Below are 22,863 nucleotides of genomic sequence, written 5' to 3'. Positions count from 1 at the left end.
AGTCTGACCAGGTTAAAAAGGGATATGATCATTTTATAACTAAAGGGTTTGTATCCTTGAAAGAAGGATCTACTCTGGTGCCAATAAAAATCCTTAGGGATACTGGAGCTTCTCAATCACTGATGTTAGACAGTGTATTGAAGTTTAATGAAGAGTCTGATACTGGTGAGGTAAATTATATACGAGGTGTTGGGAGTGGATTTATGCCTGTACATTTGCATAAAGTAAATTTAAAGTCAGGGTTAGTTACAGGATTTGTTAAAGTAGGATTACAGCCTAGCTTACCTGTGAAGGGTATTTCTTTATTGTTAGGTAATGACTTGGCAGGTGGACAAGTTTTTCCTGAAGTGCATTTGACAATGGAGTCAGAGGAACCAGAGATGAATTCTAACACAGATTCTTCCTGTGTTGTGACTAGAGCTATGGCTAAAAACATTGATGCGCAGAATGAGGTTGTTACTCATGACTGTTCAACTCAGGATTCGAGTTTTGAGGATGTGTCAGAGACTTTCTTACCATTGTTTGAACAAGATTCTTGGAGTAAGTCTGACTATGAAGATTTATCTCTGTCTTGGAAGGAGATGATAGCAGAGCAGAATAGAGACCCTAAGATTATAAAATTAAGAGAACAAGCTCTACTAGATAGTGAAATTGAGAAGATGCCAGTAGGATATTACTTGGAAAAAGGGGTGTTGATGAGGAAGTGGATTAGTAAGAAAATACACACTAATTTGTTGGATTATGTTTTGAAATTTAAGGACAGGTTACATAAAGCTTGTAGCTTAGCCAAGGAAAATTTAAAATAGGCTCAGGAGAAAATGAAAATTTGGTATGATAAAGAAGCTAGGATGAGGATGTTTAAGCCTGGAGATAAGGTGCTGGTTCTTTTTCCAGTACAAACGAATCCTTTACAAGCTAGATTTCATGGTCCTTATGAAATTATTTCTAAAATCAATGATGTGGATTACATGATAAAAACTCCAGATCGTAGAAGGCCAACACAACTTTGCCATATAAATATGATAAAACCATATTATGAGAAACAATCTGATACTGTGACTGTTGTGGTTAATGAGAATGAGTTTGATTTAACTAGGAACATGATAGATGATTCATCTGAATTTCATTCTAAATCCAACATTGTTTCTGTCAGGTTACCAAATTCAATCATTCTGGAAAATATGGATGAGAAACTAGCACATTTACAGCTAGAGCAGAAACAACAGATGAAGAAATTAATTTTTAAATATAAGGATTTGTTTCCAGACGTTCCGAGAAGGACTACTATAGCTTCACATGATGTAGATGTTGGAGATGCCAAACCTATTAAACAACACCCATATAGGATGAACATAGAAAAATGTGAACTTGCTGAGAAAGAAATTAAATATATGTTATAGAATAATATTATTAGACCTTCTAACTCGAATTGGAGTTCACCCTGTGTTATGGTGCCAAAACCAGATGATAGTATTAGGTTTTGTACGGACTATAGGAAGGTGAATGCTGTAACGAAAACAGATGCATATCCAATTCCTAGAGTAGATGATTGCGTAGATAAAGTTGGAAAAGCAAAGTTCCTTACAAAGGTTGATTTATTAAAAGGGTATTGGTGTGTTCCATTAACGGACAGAGGTAGAGAGATTTCTGCATTTGTAACTGCATCTGGGCTATATGAATATAATGTTCTTCCATTTGGGATGAAGAATGCCCCAGGTACTTTCCAGAGGATGATTAACTCTGTGATTCAGGGATTGAAAGATACTGATGCTTATATTGATGATTTAGTGACAGGAAATGATACTTGGGAAGCACACATTATTGTGGTGGAGAAATTGTTTGAAAGGCTTTCAAAAGCTAACTTAACTATTAATTTAGCTAAGAGTGAATTTGGACATGCCACTGTGACTTACCTTGGTTATGTTGTGGGTCAAGGTAAGGTAGCTCCTGTTCAGGCAAACGTTCAGGCAATTTTAGAGATTTCCACTCCAACGGGGAGAAAAACTCTCAGAAGATTCTTGGGAATGGTAGGATATTATCGAAAATTTGGTAAGAATGGTGCTAATGTTGCCCTTCCATTAACTAACCTTTTGCAGAAGAATGAGAAGTTTATGTGGACAGTGCCTTGTCAAGAAGCATTTGTAAAGTTGAAAACTATGATATGTCAACAACCTGTGCTTAAGGCACCTGACTTTGAAAAACCTTTTTCATTAGCTGAAGATGCTAGTGATGAGGCTGCAGGAGCAGTATTAATGCAAAGGAATGAGGGTGATGAGGTTTGATCATCCAGTAGCTTACTTTTCTAAGAAATTTAATATGCATCAAAGAAACTATTCGACAATAGAGAAGGAATTGTTATCTCTTGTTTTAGCTTTAGAACATTTTGACGTATATGTTGGTACAACTCAAAAACCACTTATTGTTTACACTGATCATAATCCGTTAGTGTTTGAGTAAGATGAAAACAAAAACAGAAGGTTATTAAATTGGAATTTGATGTTACAAGAGTACAATATTGTGATAACTCATATTAAAGGTAAAGATAATGTGGTTGCTGATTGTCTATCTCAATGTTGAATATACAATGTAATTTTTTTAATAGTGTTTTTTTTTACAATTGTAACACTCCTACTGTATTGTAAGTTGTAAGATGTTATATGATGATACTATGTATATTGCATATGTTATAAAATTTATACATTTTTTTTCCTTGTAAATAACTCTTAAAATTTTGTTCTTGACAGACCAATTTTTTATTTGGAGAGAGGTGTTACGTACCCGTGACACCTGACAGTGGTGTATCCGTGTCACGTGACAGGTGTTGAAGCTATACTGGACTTAAAGTAGTGGTCTTGTGATGGTGGAGTGACATCATTTTCCCGCCAGTAGAGGTCATGTGACAGGTTTTTTTTTACAAGGTATAAAAGGAGGACCCCTCCCTGTGAGGAGGGGCAGTTCGTGGCTGGATTTGCCATTTTGACTTCATGCCACTGCGTGGTTCAATGCTATGATGCAGTTTAGTTGAAAGATGGAGTTTTATTTAATGCCTAACGTTTAAAAAGTCATTGCCAGCAGTTTCTTTATAATACTGCCAGTTGAGAATCAGTGGAGAGTGAAGATCGGAGTTCGGGAGCTAAAAGATCGAGGAAGATTGATTTCGACGGTGAAACAGGTTTGACCTTGTTTGATCCTCATTCGGAAGGAATTCGTTGACTGTGCCCATGTTAATCCCTGTGAATAGCAGAAAGGATTGGGAAGTTTTGTCAAGGAAAGGTCAGTGCCTGTAAGCCGTTTCATTTCCATCTTCGTAAATTCTCCGTGGGAAAAGTAGTTCCACTGGAAACCGCAACAACACGACATGAAAGAGAATTTAAATCATTTTAAAAGTCTCTCCTTTAATGGACTGTAAGCATTTTGAACTTTTGCATTACTACTTTGAAGAACTGTTTTTGCAACATCGCTTTAAGAACTGTTTCAGCTTCATTGCTTTAAGAACTGTTTAAGCTGCCGCACAGCAGCTGATTTCCGGTTAGGTTAGTGATTTGTTTACTTTTGGGGGTTTGTTTTTCAGTGTTTAATAAATGTTTTATTTGTTATAAAACCCTGCCTCACTCATATATTTATTGTTGCTGAATCTGTAACAAAGGATAAAGGGGAAGCCTTTTAGGACCGAGATGAGGAAAAACTTCTTCACACAGAGAGTGGTGAATCTGTGGATTTCTCTACCACAGGAAACAGTTGAGGCCAGTTCATTGGCTATATTTAAGAGGAAGTTAGATATGGCTCTTGTGACTAAAGGGATCAGGGGGTATGGAGAGAAAGCAGGTACAGGGTTCTGAGTTGGATGATCAGCCATAATCATACTGAATGGCGGTGCAGGCTCGAAGGGCCAAAAGGCCTACTCCTGAACCTATTTTCTATGTTTCCACCCATATCGGCAACTGATCTATATTCAGTTGCATCTTTTGGCAATCTTCTACACTACCCACAACACCAAAAACTTTTGCACCATCTGCAAACCTACTAGCCAATCATCGACATTAATCACAAACAGCATAGGCATCCCTGTGGGGCACCACTAGCTATGGACCTCCAGTCTGAATAAATCCTGTCAACTACTTCTGTGGGCAAGCCAGTGCTGAATCCGAACATCCAAGTCACCATGGATCCCAAACTCTTAATCTTCCAGATGAGAAGACTCCAGCTCAAATGCCTATTTGTTCATCTCCAGTCATTAGTGTCAACTGTGAGATGTAGAATGCAACACACTGATGCAGCTGACTCAAATGTACATCAACAGAAAGAATTTTGTTTGGACAAATGTCTAAGAAAAGGGGAAGTTGAGGCACAGATGACACAGCTAGAGTTCATAAATAAATCTGTTGCAAGATAGTAATTTCCTCTCTTTAGTTATTTTATCAAGAAGGATATAGATCAAAATGCTTCACTTTATCCTGTTACGTTCCCCAGTAACCGGGTAAGTTTCCAGCAAAGATAGATGGATCCACCGAAGCCGGATGCTACTATTTTCAAACGTTTTTATTTATAAAGGGGCACAAACGTATGGTTAATACAAAACATTCAGATCATATACGTCGTCACAACTCAATCTAAAGCACAGGTATAGTAATAATCAATCAGAAATAAGCTCTATCGTTGTCTAGGGGTAATGTAGATATATATCGTTTGCTGGATATCTAAAAGTCTTTTAGATCACTGCAGTTCTACCAGCCGCCGTCGGTTGTGGTGTCGCGTTGGTGCACTTTTGTTAGAAAGAGAGAGAGAGAGAGATGTCATTAAACAGCTTCACCTGCCCGGGTCCCTACGGAGCACCGCCGTGGAATCAGAAGAGCAGGCTTCCCGGTTGTTAGTTAAAAGCGATTGTCCGTGATTCCAGCCACAGACTCCCGATCCGGAATCTAACGCACGTGGCTTCCTTCAGAATGGCGTCTCGCTCCAACGGGAAGCACTATCGTGTCTTCCTCGTGTGTCTCCTTGGTGCGTCTGAAGGGGTCCTCCCCCCCCAGACCCTCCTTTATACTTCCTCATGGGACCGTTGGTGTCAATCTCTCTCAACCAGCCCACGTTGCCCGAGGGCTTTACACGTGGTCTTCATGAGACAATAGTCAAAGAGTCGCTTTATTCTGCTTCCCGGGGGAACGTGGTCTTCAGCACGTCTCCCTCTCTCTCTTGGGTCATTTGACCCCCCCCCCCCCTTGACTAGGGCTCTTGCGAATCTCACAAAGGAGGGGGCTGGGGTCATAACAATCCACAATCCACTTCTATTAGATATTGTGCCTCAATTCTTCCAGCATGCACCATGAAAACTCCTGAACCAGTTCAAAGGCTCTATCCTACATTCTCAGGACAGGTATTTATATGGTTTCTGTATCGGTGGCATCCTTCTCTCCTCAAGGTCAGTCAATCTTTGAAAGGGGCTTAGGACTTTAATAAGTCTGATGCACTAGAGGTCTATTTCTTATTAGTTAAACTTTGGTGATCTACTGAGACCAATAGGCAAGAGTTTTTAAAACTTCACTTTGAGTTCATATTTCTTGGTTGTTTAACCAAAAACCTAATAATTCAATTATATTTGCTATGGAGCAACAAAATGCAATCTGCATTGCCAGCAGACCACAACTCCCTGGTAAAATTCTGCTATCAAACACGATTGCAGGAAGTGTCAAGATTGGCTGATTCACCTCAGGGAGGATGGGAAAGAGTAAGAGGTTGAACAAGGATATGAGCTCCTACAGGCTTGCATTGGTAGAGGCTTCAAAGTTCATTCAATGGCCACTTTATTAGGTCTACTACTCCTTAATGTTAATATCTATAATCAGCTAATCTTGTGACAGCAACTCATTGCATAATAGCATGGTGAAGATATCCAGATCAATCATCAGGATGGGCAAGAAATGTGATCCATGTGACTTTGGCTGTGGAACAATTGTTGGTGCCAGATGGGGAGGTTTGAGAATCTCAGAAACTGCTGATCATCTGGGATTTTCACACACAACAGTCTCTAGAGTTTACAGAGAATGGTGCAAAAAGCAAAAAAAAATTATCCAGTGAGCAGCACTTCTGTTAATGAAAGAGGTCAGAGGAGAACAGTTGGACTGGTTCAAACTGACAGGAAGGCAACAATAACTCAAATAACCACACATTACAACAGTGGTGTCCAGAAAAGCATCTCTGAACACACAACACGTCGAACCTTAAAGTGGATGAACTACAGTAGCGGAAGACCACAAACATACAGTCAATGTTATTTTACTAAGCGCAGGAGGTATCTAATAAAGTGGCCATGGTGTGTAAATTGGTTGTATTCAGCTGAGCGAACAGTGCAAGTCTCGGACAACCTAAGTGAAAAAGTAGAATATAATTTAGTGTAACTGTCACAAAATACTTTATTTATGAAGTTACTTCATTTTACATACATGATTCAATTTGCTTTGCTCAAAAGGATTTAAAATAAAAATACATTAATTAACAGACTGTCTATATACCAAACATTTGCAGTAATTGTGTTTCAGATTCTGAATCTGACCTTCTCACAAATAAATTGCACTGACAGTCTCTGAGAAAAGATTAATTATCCAAATTATTTCTTATTCACAGGCTTTCTTTAATTTATTAAAGCATGAAAAGATCTCCAGCTTTCTCTCAGCATATCAAAAAATACACATTCATGACGTTCAACGGTTGTCTTCAATAATAATGGTTCTTTTAGGATAGGTGTCAAAGTCCACAAATATGTAACGAAAGTCATACTTCCCACTTTCTGGGTTCTGAAATAAAGAGCATAAGACATTTCCATTCATTATCAATGTGAATTTAGTTTTCTCTCATTCATTGTAACAAGGCACAGAAAATAAATGGCCCTAAGGTGATGCTTAACGCTTCTGGAATTAGTTACAACTTCTCTCAACAGCTAAAACAAGGTGAAAGACTCTGGGAATTCATTTTAAAAGTGGTGCATCCTGCTGGATTGGAAACTTGATGGGCTTTTGTTCTAGCAAGATGCAGTCAGCATTACTGCGCGTTTTGGGGCGGATGAATATGGAAATATTCTGTGGCCAAGATTCTTAAACGACTGCATGCCTGCATGTGAAAGACCAATGTTCCAAGGCATTTAATTCTACAAACGTAGATACATGTTTTAATTTTATGTGTGATTGGCAAAGGTACAAATTTCAGTACTCAGTATTTTAGTGAGCAAGTGAAATCTACTTTTAACAGTGGATAACGTATAAAGAACTTGTAGAAAATATTTTAACAGTATAGTTTAATTCATTTATTTATGATTGAGATACACCGTGGAATAGGACCTTTGAGCCACGATGCCCAGCAATCCTCCAATTTAATCCGAGCCTAATCATGGGACAACTTACAATGACCAATTAACCTACCAACCAGCATGTCTCTGGGCTCTGAGAGGAAACCGGAGCACCCGGAGGAAACCCACGCATTTACAGGGAGATTGTACAAAATCCTTACAGGCAGTTGCAGGAATTGAACCTGGGTCGCTGGTACTCTAAAGCATTGTGCTGTTAAGTGTGTTAAACCATGGTCTAAATTCCCATTCTTCAGTATGCACTGATTTACACCTCTGCTACCAACCTACTTCCAGACCCGCACTAATAACAAACCACACAGCTATCACTCTAGCCTGGATTACCCCAGCAAAGAATTTAGCATGTAGCATTATATTGCCCCCAAATCCACTGAATGCAACTCAGAAGTTGTGGAAAACAAACTCTTAAAAAAAAAAGTTTTTTCAGCTTAAAAAGACCTAAGAATTAATGGAACAGGCTACACAAAGCAGTACAATAAGCAAAATATTAACTAACCTCCTTTGCATCCAAGTGTACTGTTCCTTTTATAGGCTCAGAGCCTTCAATGTAAAATTTGAGTTGCATATGCTTCACACCATGCTTCACATACTCTATGTGACTGAAATAAAAGAAACACAGAAATACATCTCAAAGGTTTAAAAAGAACAAACATGGATTAATATAGCTTTTTCATATCATCAGAATATCTCAAAGAGCTTTTCAGTCAGTGACTATTGAGATATAACGAGTTTGATTTGGTGGCACAGCTGCTGATTTTTCTTATTATAAATATTAAGATGCTGAATGTTTACAATTGACCAGAATGCTACACCATCTGGGCCATGCTATCTTCTCACTAGGCAGGAGGTACAGGTGCTTTAATCCTCCACCACCAGGTTCATCAACAGTTATCAACCCTACAACCATCAGGTTCCTGAACTGCCATCGATAACTTCACTCACCTCAATTCTGAACTGACTCCACAACCTACAGACTCACTTTCAAAGACGGTACAACTCAAGTTCTCAGTATTACTTTCTTATTTTTTATTTACGCGATTTGTCTTTTGCATATTGGATGTTTCTCAGTCTTTATTTATAGTTCCTAATATATTCTATTGTATTTATTTTTCTGTAAATGTCTCCAAGAAAATGGATCTTAACGTAGTGTTTGGCGTCATCTACCTACTTTGGATATAAATTCACTTTGAACTTTGAATGCCAGGAAAACTCTGGTGCCTTTGAAAAAGTAAATACTATGGGATTGTTTTCATACTTAGTCAAGAAGGTAAACATCTCATCCAATGCCTTCTTTTTGCAAACACGAGGAAATCTGCAGATGCTGGAAATTCAAGCAACACACACAAAATGTTGGTGGAACACAGCAGGCCAGGCAGCATCTATAGGGAGAGGTACAGTTGACGTTTCAGGTAGAGACCCTTCGTCAGGACTAACAGAAAAAAGAGATAGTAAGAGATTTGAAAATGGAAGGGGGAGGGGGAGACCTGAAATGATAGAAGACAGGAGGAGGAGGGATGAAGCCTAGAGCTGGGAAGTTGATTGGCAAAAGGGATACAAGGCTGGAGAAGGGGGGAGTATCATAGGACAGGAGGCCTTGGAAGAAAGAAAGGGGGAGGGGAGCACAGGAAGATGGAGAACAGGCAATGAGTTATTGTGAGAGGGAAAGAGGGAGAAAAAAATTAATAATTAGGGATGGGGTAAGAAGGGGAGGGGGGGATTAACGGAAGTTAGAGAAATCAATGTCCATGCCATCAGGGTGGAGGCTACCAACCCAATGCCAATCAACTTCCCAGCTCTTAGCTTCATCCCTCCCCCTCCCTTCTATCATTTTGGGTCTCCCTCTCCCACTTCCAAATCTCTTACTATCTCTTTTTTCCGTTAGTCCTGACAAAGGGTCTCGACCCGAAACATCAACTGTACTTCTCCCTATAGATGCTGCCTGGCCTGCTGCGTTCCACTAGCATTTTGTGTGTGTTGCAATGCCTTCTTTATACTGTTCTGCTTCAAGAGGCGGCGTGTGATTGGTGCTGCTGCCTCAGAACTTCCGGAAGTCATGCTCCATTCTGATCCTTAATGCTGTGTGAAACTTACATGTGTTAACTCCCCAACTCAATGACATGCTAATTGCTGAATAGCTACCAACAGCAACCAATGGCAAATTGCTGCGTCCTCTGTTTCACAGAGACGTGGCTCAATTCGGACAGGCTGGATATGGCTGTTAAACGCAAGGGCTTCTCAATCTGCTGGATTGACCGGACTGCTAATTCAAAAAGGGCAAAAGGTGGAGGCTTGTGGTTCATGATAAACTGTTTGTGATGCTCAGACATAGCAGTCCTGTCGCCCTCTTGCTCCCCCAACCTGGGAACATCTAATGATTAAATGCCGTCCAATCTACTTACCGAGAGAGTTCTCCTCTGTGATCCTGACCATAAGACATAGGAGCAGAATTAGGCCATTTAGCTCTTTGAGTCTGCTCTGCCATTCTATCATGGCTGATCCCAGATCCCACTCAACCCTGTACACCTGCCTTCTCGCCATATCCTTTGAAGCCCTGACCGATCAAGAAATGATCAACTTATGCCTTAAATATACACACAGACTTGCCCCTCCACCCCAGTCTGTGGCAGAGCATTCCACAGATCTACTACTCTCTGGCTAAAAAAAAAACCTCCTTACCTTTGTTCTGAAGGGTTGCCCCTCAATTTCGAGGCTGTGCCCTCTAGTTCTGGATACCCCCGTCACTGGAAACATCTTCACCACATCCACCCTATCCAGTCCTTGCAACAGGTTTCAGTGAGTTCCCCCCACATTCTTTTAAATTACACTGAGTATAGGTCCAAAGCTGTTAAACGCTTCATTCCCAGAATCATCCTTGTGAACCTCCTCTGGATTCTCTCTACATTCCTTTACATACTACCAAAGGCCAATGTTAAGAAACCGCTCGATGTATTGAGCTTTGCAGAGGACTTCAATCAAGCTTGCTTGAAGAACTCTCTGCCCAATGATTATGAACATATCAGCTGCAGAACTAGGGACACCTGAATGGAAAAACCAACAAAAAGTAAACGATATGGTCCAGTCCATCACAGGTAAAGCTCTCCCCACCACTGAGCACATCCAAAAGGAGCATTGTCACAGGAAAGCAGCAACTCTCATCAAAGACATCCACCACACAGCCATGCTCTCTTCTCACTGCTAGAAGAAGGTACCAGAGCTCAGAACCACACCACCAGATTCAGAAACACTTATTACCCCCTCAACCATCAGACTCTTGAAGCACAGTGGATAATGTCACTCACCCCATCACTGAACTTTTCCCGCAACCTATGAACTCACTTTCAAGGACTCATCATCTCACGTTCTCAATATTTATGGCATAATTACTATAATTATTTTGTTCCGTTTGGTATTTGCACATTGCTGTCTTTTGAACATTGGTCCATCTTGTGGTGTGCTGTTTTTCATTGATTCTATTGTGTTTGCTGTCAATGCCCGCAAAAAAATGAATTTCAGGGTAATATATAGTGACGTGTATATAATTTTGTAATAAATTTACTTTAATTTTGATTTGACTAACCAAAGATACCAGGAGAAATATACTAGAAAAGACTGGTGGGGGGATTGGGAGGATTAGAAGTCAATATGTAGACAAATTGTATAAATACAAAACGAATAGGGTTATGGTAATAGGTGTAGACAATAGACAATAGGTGCAGAAGTAGACCATTTGGCCCTTCGAGCCTGCACTGCCATTTTGAGATCATGGCTGATCAACTTCTATCAATACCCGGTTCCAAACTTGTCCCCATATCCCTTGATTCCCCTATCCATAAGATACCTATCTAGCTCCTTCTTGAAAGCATCCAGAGAATTGGCCTCCACTACCTTCTGAGGCAGTGCATTCCAGACCCCCACAACTCTCTGGGAGAAGAAGTTTTCCCTTAACTCTGTCCTAAATGACCTACCCCTTAATCTCAAACCATGCCCTCTGGTACTGGACTCTCCCAGCATCTGGAACATATTTCCTGCCTCTATCTTGTCCAATCCCTTAATAATCTTATATGTTTCAATCAGATCCCCTCTCAATCTCCTTAATTCCAGCGTGTACAAGCCCAGTCTCTCTAACCTCTCTGTGTAAGACAGTCCAGACATCCCAGGAATTAACCTCGTGAATCTACGCTGCACTTCCTCTACAGCCAGGATGTCCTTCCTTAACCCTGGAGACCAAAACTGTACACAATACTCCAGGTGTGGTCTCACCAGGGCTCTGTACAAATGCAAGAGGATTTCCTTGCTCTTGTACTCAATTCCCTTTGTAATAAAGGCCAACATTCCATTAGCCTTCTTCACTGCCTGCTGCACTTGCTCATTCACCTTCAGTGACTGATGAACAAGGACTCCTAGATCTCTTTGTACTTCTCCCTTACCTAACTCTACACCGTTCAGATAATAATCTGCCTTCCTGTTCTTACTCCCAAAGTGGATAACCTCACATTTATTCACATTAAATGTCATCTGCCAAGTATCTGCCCACTCACCCAGCCTATCCAAGTCACCCTGAATTCTCCTAACATCCTCATCACATGTCACACTGCCACCCAGCTTAGTATCATCAGCAAATTTGCTGATGTTATTTTCAATGCCTTCATCCAAATCGTTGGCATAAATTGTAAACAGCTGTGGTCCCAATACCGAGCCCTGTGGCACTCCACTAGTCACCACCTGCCATTCCGAGAAACACCCATTCACCACTACCCTTTGCTTTCTATCTGCCAACCAGTTTTCTATCCATGTCAATGTCTTCCCCCCAATGCCCTGAGCTTTGATTTTACCCACCAATCTCCTATGTGGGACCTTATCAAATGCCTTCTGAAAATCGAGGTACACTACATCCACTGGATCTCCCCCGTCTAACTTCCTGGTTACATCCTCGAAAAACTCCAACAGATTAGTCAAGCATGATTTACCCTTGGTAAATCCATGCTGGCTCGGCCCAATCCTATCACTTCTATCTAGATATGCCACTATTTCATCTTTAATAATGGACTCTAGCATCTTCCCCACCACCGATGTCAGGCTGACAGGTCGACAGTTCTCTGTTTTCTCCCTCCCTCCTTTCTTAAAAAGTGGGATAACATTAGCCATTCTCCAATCCTCAGGAACTGATCCTGAATCTAAGGAACATTGGAAAATGATTACCAATGCATCCGCAATTTCCAGGGCCACCTCCTTTAGTACCCTAGGATGCAGACCATCTGGACCTGGGGATTTGTTAGCCTTCAGTCCCATCAGTCTTCTCATCACCGTTTCCTTCCTAATGTCAATCTGTTTCATTTCCTCTGTTACCCTATGTCCTTGGCCCATCCATACATCTGGGAAGATAGGAGATTTTTTGGGAAGGTAGGAAGATATTAGGAGAGATCGGTGGGGGGGTGGGTTGTAGTGGGGAGGGGATGGTTGTTGTGAGTGAGGGAAGTAAGTGGAAGAATGAGATCGACAGGTCCTGACAACCACCTAGTTCTACTCAGGTCAAGAGGCCTCCAGCAAATTTGTGAGGAAATAGGACTCTTATTGAAGATTATTGCAGGTCAGACTGTATGTCCTAAAATTTCCCAATTTAAAGGTGAAAGAGATACCATGAAATGAATGTCGAAAAAGTATGTTTAAATATTATTTGAATGTTTTGGTGAAATAAATAATCTGCCGACTCTCATCCTATGACTGATTCTGGGATTTCTCTCGGGAGCTAATTTGTAACAGTCAAACACGAATGTTTAGCATACATAATGCAATTAAGCAAACCACTGCAAAAGTTACCTTGAGCTTTATGCTTGGTAGCAACATGGAGCCAACATACTCCTGTAGGTGGCAATATTTTAAAGAAATAAACAAAGATAGCTGAAGGAAAATAGCTGGGTTTTACCACAATGTGCAAACAGTTAGATAGGATAATTTTGGAAATACAAGAAATGCTATGGCTTAAAAACCTGACCTTGATGTAGAACCAAAAATACGAGAAAAATGAGATGTTGGAACCATTGGTTCACAACCCCTGAATGGCCATGACCTGTTAGGGACTGCCAAGGTGTTAGCTAAATAATAGTGAATATAGACACTGTACAGTTGTTAAGAGATAAATTTTGGAGGTAAAATATAACAGTTTAAATTTTTAAATCAGAGTTTAGTGAGATATCAGGCAAACCTACCTCAGCCTTGTTTCTGATGGAAGGCCATCAAGTTGAACTGTAACCCTGCTTCTCTTTCCAAAGATGCGGCAGGACTCAACTCTTCTTTTCAACTTTAGTCGCTGCTTATCTGCCACTTTTAACAATTTGATTTTAGCTCAGCTCTTGAGTATTGCAAAATGTGATTAAATACAAGCTCACATGAAACTCCCATCTGTTTATAGGCACACACTAAGTTATACTCAATACCCGCCCCTCCTTTGTGCAACTGGATCCTCAATTTCCTCACTTACAGACCCCAGTTCAGATTGGCAACAACATCTCTTCCACAATCTTTATCAGCCGAGATGCACCACAAGACTGCGTGCTCAGCCCCCTGCTCTACCTGCATTATACTTATGACTGTGAGGCAAGGCACAGCTCTAATGCCATATTAAAATTTGCTAACACTCTACAGTCCCTTGGCTGAATCGAAGTTGGTGATGATTCAATATGTAAGAGGGAGATTGAAAATCTGGCTGGTGCCACAAAAACAACCTCTCACTCAAGGTAATACATACAAAATGCTGGAGTGTGGAGACAACACTGGTACCTCGAGGAATCTGCCTCACCTGTCATCGGTTAATCTGTAAGTGTGGAGACAACACTGGTACCTCGAGGAATCTGCCTCACCTGTCATTGGTTAATCTGTAAGTGTGGAGACAACACTGGTACCTCGAGGAATCTGCCTCACCTGTCATCGGTTAATCTGTAAGTGTGGAGACAACACTGGTACCTCGAGGAATCTGCCTCACCTGTCATCGGTTAATCTGTAAGTACGGAGACAACACTGATACCTCGAGGAATCTGCCTCACCTGTCATCGGTTAATCTGTAAGTACGGAGACAACACTGATACCTTGAGGAATCTGCCTCACCTGTCATCGGTTAATCTGTAAGTGTGGAGACAACACTGGTACCTCGAGGAATCTGCCTCACCTGTCATCGGTTAATCTGTAAGTGTGGAGACAACACTGGTACCTCGAGGAATCTGCCTCACCTGTCATTGGTTAATCTGTAAGTGTGGAGACAACACTGGTACCTCGAGAACAGCCATCTCACAGCCCAACCAGAAGCCCCAGCTGAAAACAAAGGTGCACTCCCTACTAAAAGTCCAGGATGCTGCCTTCAAGTCTGGAAACACAACAGCTCTTAGAGTTAGCAGGAAACTCATTTTACGCATCAAGTGGGCAAAGACCACCTACACACAAGAAAAAAAAATCGGGAACACCTGCTTGACAACAATGCCCAGCGAATGAGGCTGGGCATCAAGGGTATTACTGACTGTGTAAAGGAAAACGGCGTCAATTACACCAGTGTCACCTCCCTCCCAGACGCTCTAAGCAACTGTTACGCACGCTTTGAGGCGTGCAACACAGCACCAGCCATGAAAGCTACCCTCCTCCCAGGTGAGCAGACAGTGTCTGTTACAGCAGCAGATGTGAGAAGGACCCGTAAGGTGGCTGGAACGTCCCAGGCTGAGTACCTGGGGAATGGGTACACCAACTCACTGGTCTTCAACACTTCACTCATGCAGGCTACTGTCCACACACGCTTCACTCCTGTAACACAGAACTCTACAGCTTCAGAACCAAATGACTACCATCTGGTGGCGTTGGCATCAATCATCATCATTTGCTTTGAACAGTTATTAATGGCACATATCAAAACTCCACTCCTGCCACATTGGACACTCACCAATATGTTTATTGACAGAACCACTTTACAGCAGATGGCATAGCATCTGTCATGCACCTGGCCCTGACACACCTAGGAAGCAAGGACACATGTCAGAATGCCGTTTCTGGATTTCAGTTCAGTGTTCACCACTACTGTCCAACAGACCTTGATGAACAAACTCCTACTCCTTGGACTAAGTACACAACTGTTCAACTCGGCGTGCAACTTCCTAACCAACAGATAGTCAGGATGCTGAACTGCTCCTCCCTAAAAGAGAGGCTAGAGTAGACATCAGACAGCCAGGAAATGACACTGGAGAGTTAGTAACAGGGGCCAAGGAACTGACAAATGAACTGAACAAGTATTTTGCATCAGTCTTCGCTGTGGAGGACACCAGCAGTATGCTGGACATTTGAGAGTGTCAGGAGGCAGAAGTGAGTGCAGTTACTATTACTAGGGAGGATGTGCTTGGGAAGCTGAAAAGTCACCTGGACCAGATGGACTACACTCCAGGGTTCTGAAAAAGGTAGCTAACGAGATTATGGAAGCATTAGCAATCATCTTTCAAGAATGACTAAATTCTGGCAGGGTCCTAGAGGACTAGAAAATAGCAAAAGTCACTCCACTCTTGAGGAAGGGAGGGAAGCAGAAGAAAGAAAATTATAGGCCAGTTGGCCTGGCTTCAGTGGTTGGGAAAATGTTGGAGATAGTTCAAGATGATGCAATGAGACCTGGGTGTCATTGTACACTAGTCATTGAAGGTGGGCATGCAGGTACAGAAGGCGGTGAAAAAGGCAAATGGTATGTTGGCATTCATAGCAAAAGGATTTGAGTACAGGAACAGAAGAGGTTCTACTGCAGTTGTACAAGGCCTTGTTGAGACCGCACCTAGAGTATTGTGTGCAGTTTTGGTCCCCTAATCTGAGGAAAGACATTCTTGCCATAGAAGGAGTACAGAGAAGGTTCACCAGATTGATTCCTGGGATGGCAGGACTTTCATATGAAGGAAGACTGGATCGACTAGGCTTATACTCACTGGAATTTAGAAGATTGAGGGTGGATCTTATTGAAATGTATAAAATTCTAAAGGGATTGGACAGGCTAGATGCAGGAAGATTGTTTCCGATGTTGGGGAAGTCCAGAACGAGGGGTCAGAGTAAAAGGAAGCCTTTTAGGACTGAGATGAGGAAAAACTTCTTCACACAGAGAGTGGTGAATCTGTGGAATTCTCTGCCACAGGAAACAGTTGAGGCCGGTTCATTGGCTATATTTAAGAGAAAGTTAGATATGGCCCTTGTGGCTAAAGGGATCAGGGGGTATGGAGAGAAAGCAGGTACAGGGTTCTGAGTTGGATGATCAGCCATGATCATACTGAATGGCGGTGCAGGCTCAAAGGGCCAAATGACCTACTCCTGCACCTATTTTCTATGTTTCTATGAGGTCTCAGGACACATGGAGACACATGCTAAAATAGTCCAAAATGGTTTCTTAAGAGAAAATCTTGTCTGATAATTAGTTAGAATTCTTTGAGGAAATAACAAGCAGGACAGACAAAGGAGAATTAATAATTGTCGTGTACTTGGGTTTTCAGAAAGCCTTTGACAGGGTGCCACACATGAGGCTGCTTAACAAAAGCCCATGGTATTACAGGAAAGATACTAGCATAGTTAGAGGGCTGGCTGATTGGCAGGAGGCAAAGAGTGGGAATAAAGGAAGTTGTTTCTGTTTAGCTCCCAGTGACTAGTGGCATTCTGCAGAGGTCTGTGTGGAACCCTTTTTACACGTCCACAATTTGATTGACGGAATTGATGGCTTTGTGCGTAATTTTGTGGATGTACAAATATAGGCGGGAGGGACAGGAAGTTAATAAGGAAGAAGGTAATCTACAGAAGTTCTTAGACAGATTGGGAGAACATGCAAAGAAGGGGCAGATGGAATACAATGCTGAGAAGTGTACAGGTAGTCCCCGAGTTACAAACGTCCGACTTACGTACAACTCGTACTTACGAACCGAGGAAGGAGAACGCCGTACACCATTTTAAGTCGATGCCGTTGACACTGTGTCGAGTGTTTAACTTTGTATTTGGCTTAAATTTTTCTTAGTAAGATTCACCCTGACCCCGCCTCTCCTATTCCGGTCGGCTGGTGGCACAGTGAGATCAGTGCCGGGCTCGAGAACGGAGGTTCCTGAGTTCGATGCAGTGACAGACTGCCACCGTGCCGGGTTGATTTCGATCCAGTGACTCCCGCACCATCCGTGCCAGGTTGATGTCGAGCTCGCAACTCGACCTCATAAAAAAAAAACACTGCCACCTCCTGTTTAAATTCCCATGCGGAATATTGTGGAGGATCAAATACCCAAACCCAGCACAGCCCCCATTTGTCCCATTTAACCTGTCTCAGTGCGGTGCAGTTTAGGACCCGGGGAATTCAGTGTTGTGGTCCTTAGGACCCAACGGAGTTCGGGACCCACTGCCCGCAGTGTTTCTGTTCCACTGACGGGAAGCGATCGCGATTGAAAATACAGTGGAAATAATAAAGCGTTTGGAAAGAGGTGAAATGCCATCGGACATTGGAAAAGTGTTAGGCTACAGTTGGTCAACTATCGGAACAATTTTAAAGGATAAAGTGAGAATAATGGAGCATGTGAAATGCCTTGTCCCGATGAAAGCTACAATTATTACTAAGCAACGAAGTCGTTAAATTATTGGAATACATACGTTTCTTAAGTGTTTTATATGCATAGAAAGATAAAATATATACTATATACTAAGACAAATGTTTGACGAACTGACGCTAAATAATACCGGATGCACTTGTTCCGACTTACGTACAAATCTGACTTAAAGACGGACTCAGGAACGGAACTCATACGTAACCCGAGGACTGCCTATATGTTCATAGGAGTTCTTGTGCAGGATTCCTTAAAGGTTAACTTGCAGGTTGAATTGGTAGCGAAGAAGGAATATAAAATGTTAGTATTCATTTCGAAAGGGCTAGAATATAAAAGCAAAGCTGTAATGCAGAGGCTTTATAAGGTACTGGTGAGGCCTCACTTGGAGGATTCTGAGCAGTTTTGGGCCCCTTATCTAAGAAACAATGTGCTGACACTGGAGAGAGGTCAGCGGAGTTTCACAAGAATGATTCCATGAATGAAAGGGCTATCACAAGAGAAATGTTTGATGGCTCTGGGCCTGTACCCGCTGGAATTTAGAAGGGAGGATCTCTTTGGAACCTATCAAATGTTGAAAGACCTAGATAGAGTGGATGTGGAGAGGATGTTTCCTATATAGTGGGAGAGTCTAGGACCAGTTGGCAGAGCCTCAGAACAGAGATGACGAGGAATTTCCTTAGCCAGAGGGTAGTGAATCTGTGAGAATTTGTTGCTTCAAGCAGCTACGGAGCCCAGGTGTTTGGGTGTATTTAAGGTGGAGGTTGATAAGTTCTTGATTAGTCAGGGCATGAAACATTGTGGGGAAAAGAGAGGAGAATGGGGTTGAGAGGGAAAATGGATCAGCCATGACAAAATGGCAGAGCAGTCTCAAAGGGCTGAATGCCTAATTCTGCTCCTAAGTGTTATGGTCTAAATTCACACATTTTGCTTTGCAGCTGCACTGACTGAGCTGACAATGAATCCTTTCTTCAGTTTGTTAAATGTCTTGCACTGCCAGCTCCATCATGGGCACTCGCCTCCCCGTAATCAAGGACATCTTCAAAAGGAAGCAAATGCCCTCCTCAGAGGGCAACCATCAGAGAGGAGGTACAGGAGCCTGATGACACACACTCAATGTTTTAGGAACAGCTTAAGTCCACACCAGCATCAGATTTCTGAATGGAAAATGAAACCATTCACTACTTTTACTCTCTTTTTACACTATACATTTATTTATTTTTTAGGCATATATACACTCAATTGCCATTGATGTCCCAGTCCAAAATATCAACTGTTTATTCACTTCCATAGACGCTGCCTGATCTACTGAGTTCCTCCAGCAGAGAGGAAGAAGCTGTTTCTAAAACGATTTCCAGCATCTGCAGAATCTCGTGTGTTTAGAATGGGGAAGAAATGTGATCCAAGTCTCTTTGACCATGGAATGATTGTTGGTGCCCAAGTCTCAGAAACTGCTGATCTCCTGGGATTTTCATGCACAACAGTCTCTAGAGTTAGACAAACCTTGACCACTTGACCACTGGATGTTCCAGGTCGGCTAAGCAGGATTGAGACAGAAGCACCACAATGAATTACATTCCAACTCCTCCACCTTTAACTGACTCAACTGTTCTGTCTTTGCGGTGGATGGTGAAGCCCGTGAGCTACAGTGTTGCATTGGAATGGCAGGGCTAAGCCATGTTTCTGTGCAGTGAAGTACAGAGCAGTCCCTGATCTCCCTCAGTTACTGCAATCTTGCTCTGAGGTATTCAGTTTTATTTTTCAGATACTATACATTTGCCAGCAACGTGGTCAGGAGTGGGGGGGGGGGGGGGATCAAAGGTCTCTGCATTTTAATTGTACCTGCTGCCCAGCAAATCTTGCTCACTTCCTTCTTCTTAACGGGAAACTGCACTGGCAACCTGAGTCTGCCTTCTGGAGTCCACCAGTTTTGAGGATCGATAGGATTTTTAAATATCCAAAAATTATGTTGCTTACTGAATTGACTATGGATTTCAGCTGTAGTAGTCCTAAACAGGAATATTTGATGATTCCTATCGAAGCTGCACACAAAGAGTTGTCACTTTTCTGCCCTATCTTTAAAATACTTGCAATTTTGCAGAGAACTCAAACACAGATGTGCTTGGTGCACCAGAAATAAGCGCATCTTTCTCAAGTGGTTGCCAAATTTTGTTATTAAATGTCCTCTGAAGTAGCTTAAAATATTCTCTGGTAAGAATATTATAAAATGCAAGCTATTTTCTTTCCACAACTGTTCAACAACCAGAAAAGCTACTTAATATGTTGTATTTTTATAAACATATAATAATCTTGTAAGCATGCTCAAACTTACCTGACATGACGTCTTCTACCCCGCCGAGTTGTCTCTCCATAACCTTTTATAGGTTCTCCCAACACTGCAATTACCTGTTGACACAAGTTGTTTTTAAATCTTAATATTCAAGTGTTAACAGTATCAATCTAGACTATTTAGTGTTCACTGGGAAGTAAAAACTGCATTAGACTTTGTTTCTATAACTTACCCATTTGCCACAGTAGGAATGAAACGTGGAATTTAAGAGGAATTTGCTTCTGTTACAATACTCAGTGCCCAGCTGATTGGTTACCTCCTGTATTTAATAAAGTGAACACTGAGTGTATGTTCATGGTCTTCTGCTGCTGTAGCCCACCTACTTCAACGTTCGATCTGTTGTGCATTCAGAGATGCTCTTCCACACACCACTGTTGTAACATGTAGTTATTTGAGTTACTGTCAACTTGAACCAGTCGGTCATCTCCTCTGACCTCCCACATTAACAAGGTGTTTTCGCCCAAAGAACTGCTGATCACTGGATTTTTTTTTGGTTTTTGTACTACTCTATAAGCTCTAGAGTAGTAGTCGCCAACCCGTCGATCACAATCGACCAGTTGATCTTTGAGACTTTCCCGGTAGATCCCGAAAAAAAAAAGAAAAATAGATACACAAATACTGTTGAGAGATTGTTTCCGGGTTGTGGGGTTTTAGTTCCGTTCTTTCTGCCCAGTGCGCATGCGTGTAGCTCCCCGGCATTACACAGTCTAATTCAGTGGTCCCCAATTGCGAGGAAACAATATGAGTCAGCTGCACCTTTCCTCATTCCCTGTCACGCCCACTGTTAGAACTTGAATGCATGTGAGGTCATCAGTTGCCTAACCGCAGTGACACCCTCGCGCCAGGGATCACTGGTTGGCCTTGGGCGGCCGGCAGGAAGTGCCGTCATTACTGGCCTGGAGTGCTGCCTCTAAACCTGTTCACCACACCGAATGTTCGTGGGGAAGCCGGTGCTAAAATATTCGCAGGCGACCTAATTCAGGCTCAGTGTTTTGTAAGTATCAGAGCAGCTAACTTGCTGCGATCTACTGAAACAAACTTTTGTCGGCCGATAGATCCTACAAGGGGAGCGGGTGGGCACCCTGTTGCACTCCTCACTCAGTCAGTCGTTCTCCCCGGACTGCGACCGCTGCGGCCTTGGCAGGGGGACCTCTGGCCCTGATCTTGTCCTCTTACCCGACCCACGACCAAACGCACTTGGCCAAGGCGTCTAGCGGTAGGCGGGTGGGAGGTTGGAGCTCGGACCCGGAGGCTGTCTAATGAGGCAATGAAGCCCTCAAAACTGCTTCGGTATCCTGATCCAAGCACCCCGCACTTAAAGACAAATGCATTGAGTTTTTTCAGCGGAAAAAGTGTGAGCAGCGCGGGAGAGAAGCTAAGTGCCGAGAGCCACGAAAACTAAATTGCAGAATAGACTGGACATAAGGAACCTGCGTCAAGTATCGCTGTATTCCCGTCGTATTTAACACCCACCCACCCCCCCCCATCAGCCGGCCCGCAAGAATACTGTCAATATTAAACCAGCCCCACAGTGCAAAGGGTGGGTACCACTGGTGATTATACATTATGTCTACTTCCGGGTTGCGGGGTTTTACTTCTAGTCTTTTCTGCCCCAGTGCGCATGTGTGTAACTAATTGATCTGGGGTCGATCTTGCCTTTTACTAAGGCCGAGGTAGGGGATCTTGTGCTTAAAAAGGTTGGTGACCGCTACTCTAGAGACTGTTGTGCATGAAAATCCCAGATCAACAGTTTCTGAGATACTCAAATCACCCTTCTGGCTCCAACAACCATTCCATAGTCAAAGTTACTTAGAACACATTTCTTCTCCATTCTGATGTTTGGGCTGAACAACAACTGAACCTCTTGACCATGTCTGCATGCATTTATGCATTTTGTTAGTAATTAGAAATTTGCATTAATGAGCAGGTGTATGGGTGTACCTAATAAAGTGGCCACTGAGTGCACGTTGAACACATCGGTACTTACATCCTTCCTGCCTACTTTGTGTATACATTTAAGCAGGCGCACACGTATCTAATTATTTTATCAGAAATACACAATTATATGCCAATTTCTCCAGCAGTGCACCTCATCAGGTGACTCTGATTCACCTCAATATTCCCTCATCAGCAGCTTGAGCATGCAAGTCACGCAGCTTTAAATCACGTCTGTAAGTAGCCTGTCACTCAAGCCCTGATGAGCTCTATGCCATTTGGAGGGCAGCAATGAGAATTTACCAAGGTCTTGAAATTACACAAGCATACAATACAATGAGTTCTTTCACCATTATTATTGTTGCATCCAGGTCCTCTCTTCTTGCGGCTGCATTCAGATTCAGGAAGGAGGTACAGGAGCCCTTCAACCATCAGGCTCCTGAACCAATGTGGATAACTTCACTCACCTCAGTGCTGAACTGTTCCCACAATTTATGGATTCACTTTTAAGACCTCTATAGCTCATGTTCTCAGTATTTTTATTGTATCATTTATTTTCTTTGTATTGGACAGTTTGCGTTTTTTTTGCACATTGTTTATCAGCGTTTGTGTGTAGTTTTTCACCTATATTGTATTTCTTTGTTCCACTG

At 42.2% G+C, this 22,863-nt stretch overlaps 1 protein-coding gene across 1 annotated transcript in view; it reads right to left on the bottom strand.

Moving 5' to 3' along the window:
• Positions 1-6,382: 6,382 nt before the first annotated feature.
• The window catches only part of timm21 (translocase of inner mitochondrial membrane 21), a 40,622-nt gene continuing 24,141 nt past the window's right edge, over positions 6,383-22,863 (bottom strand). The window contains 3 exon segments of the mRNA XM_073051810.1: positions 6,383-6,788; positions 7,851-7,953; positions 20,261-20,334. Coding sequence (XP_072907911.1) covers positions 6,696-6,788; positions 7,851-7,953; positions 20,261-20,334 — 270 coding nt within the window. The 3' untranslated portion in view covers positions 6,383-6,695.

Source organism: Hemitrygon akajei, chromosome 1 (genome assembly GCF_048418815.1).
Source record: "Hemitrygon akajei chromosome 1, sHemAka1.3, whole genome shotgun sequence".
NCBI lineage: Eukaryota > Metazoa > Chordata > Chondrichthyes > Myliobatiformes > Dasyatidae > Hemitrygon > Hemitrygon akajei.
The sequence above is the reverse complement of the archived record's forward strand: the minus strand, read 5'-3'. Positions and strand labels throughout refer to the sequence as shown.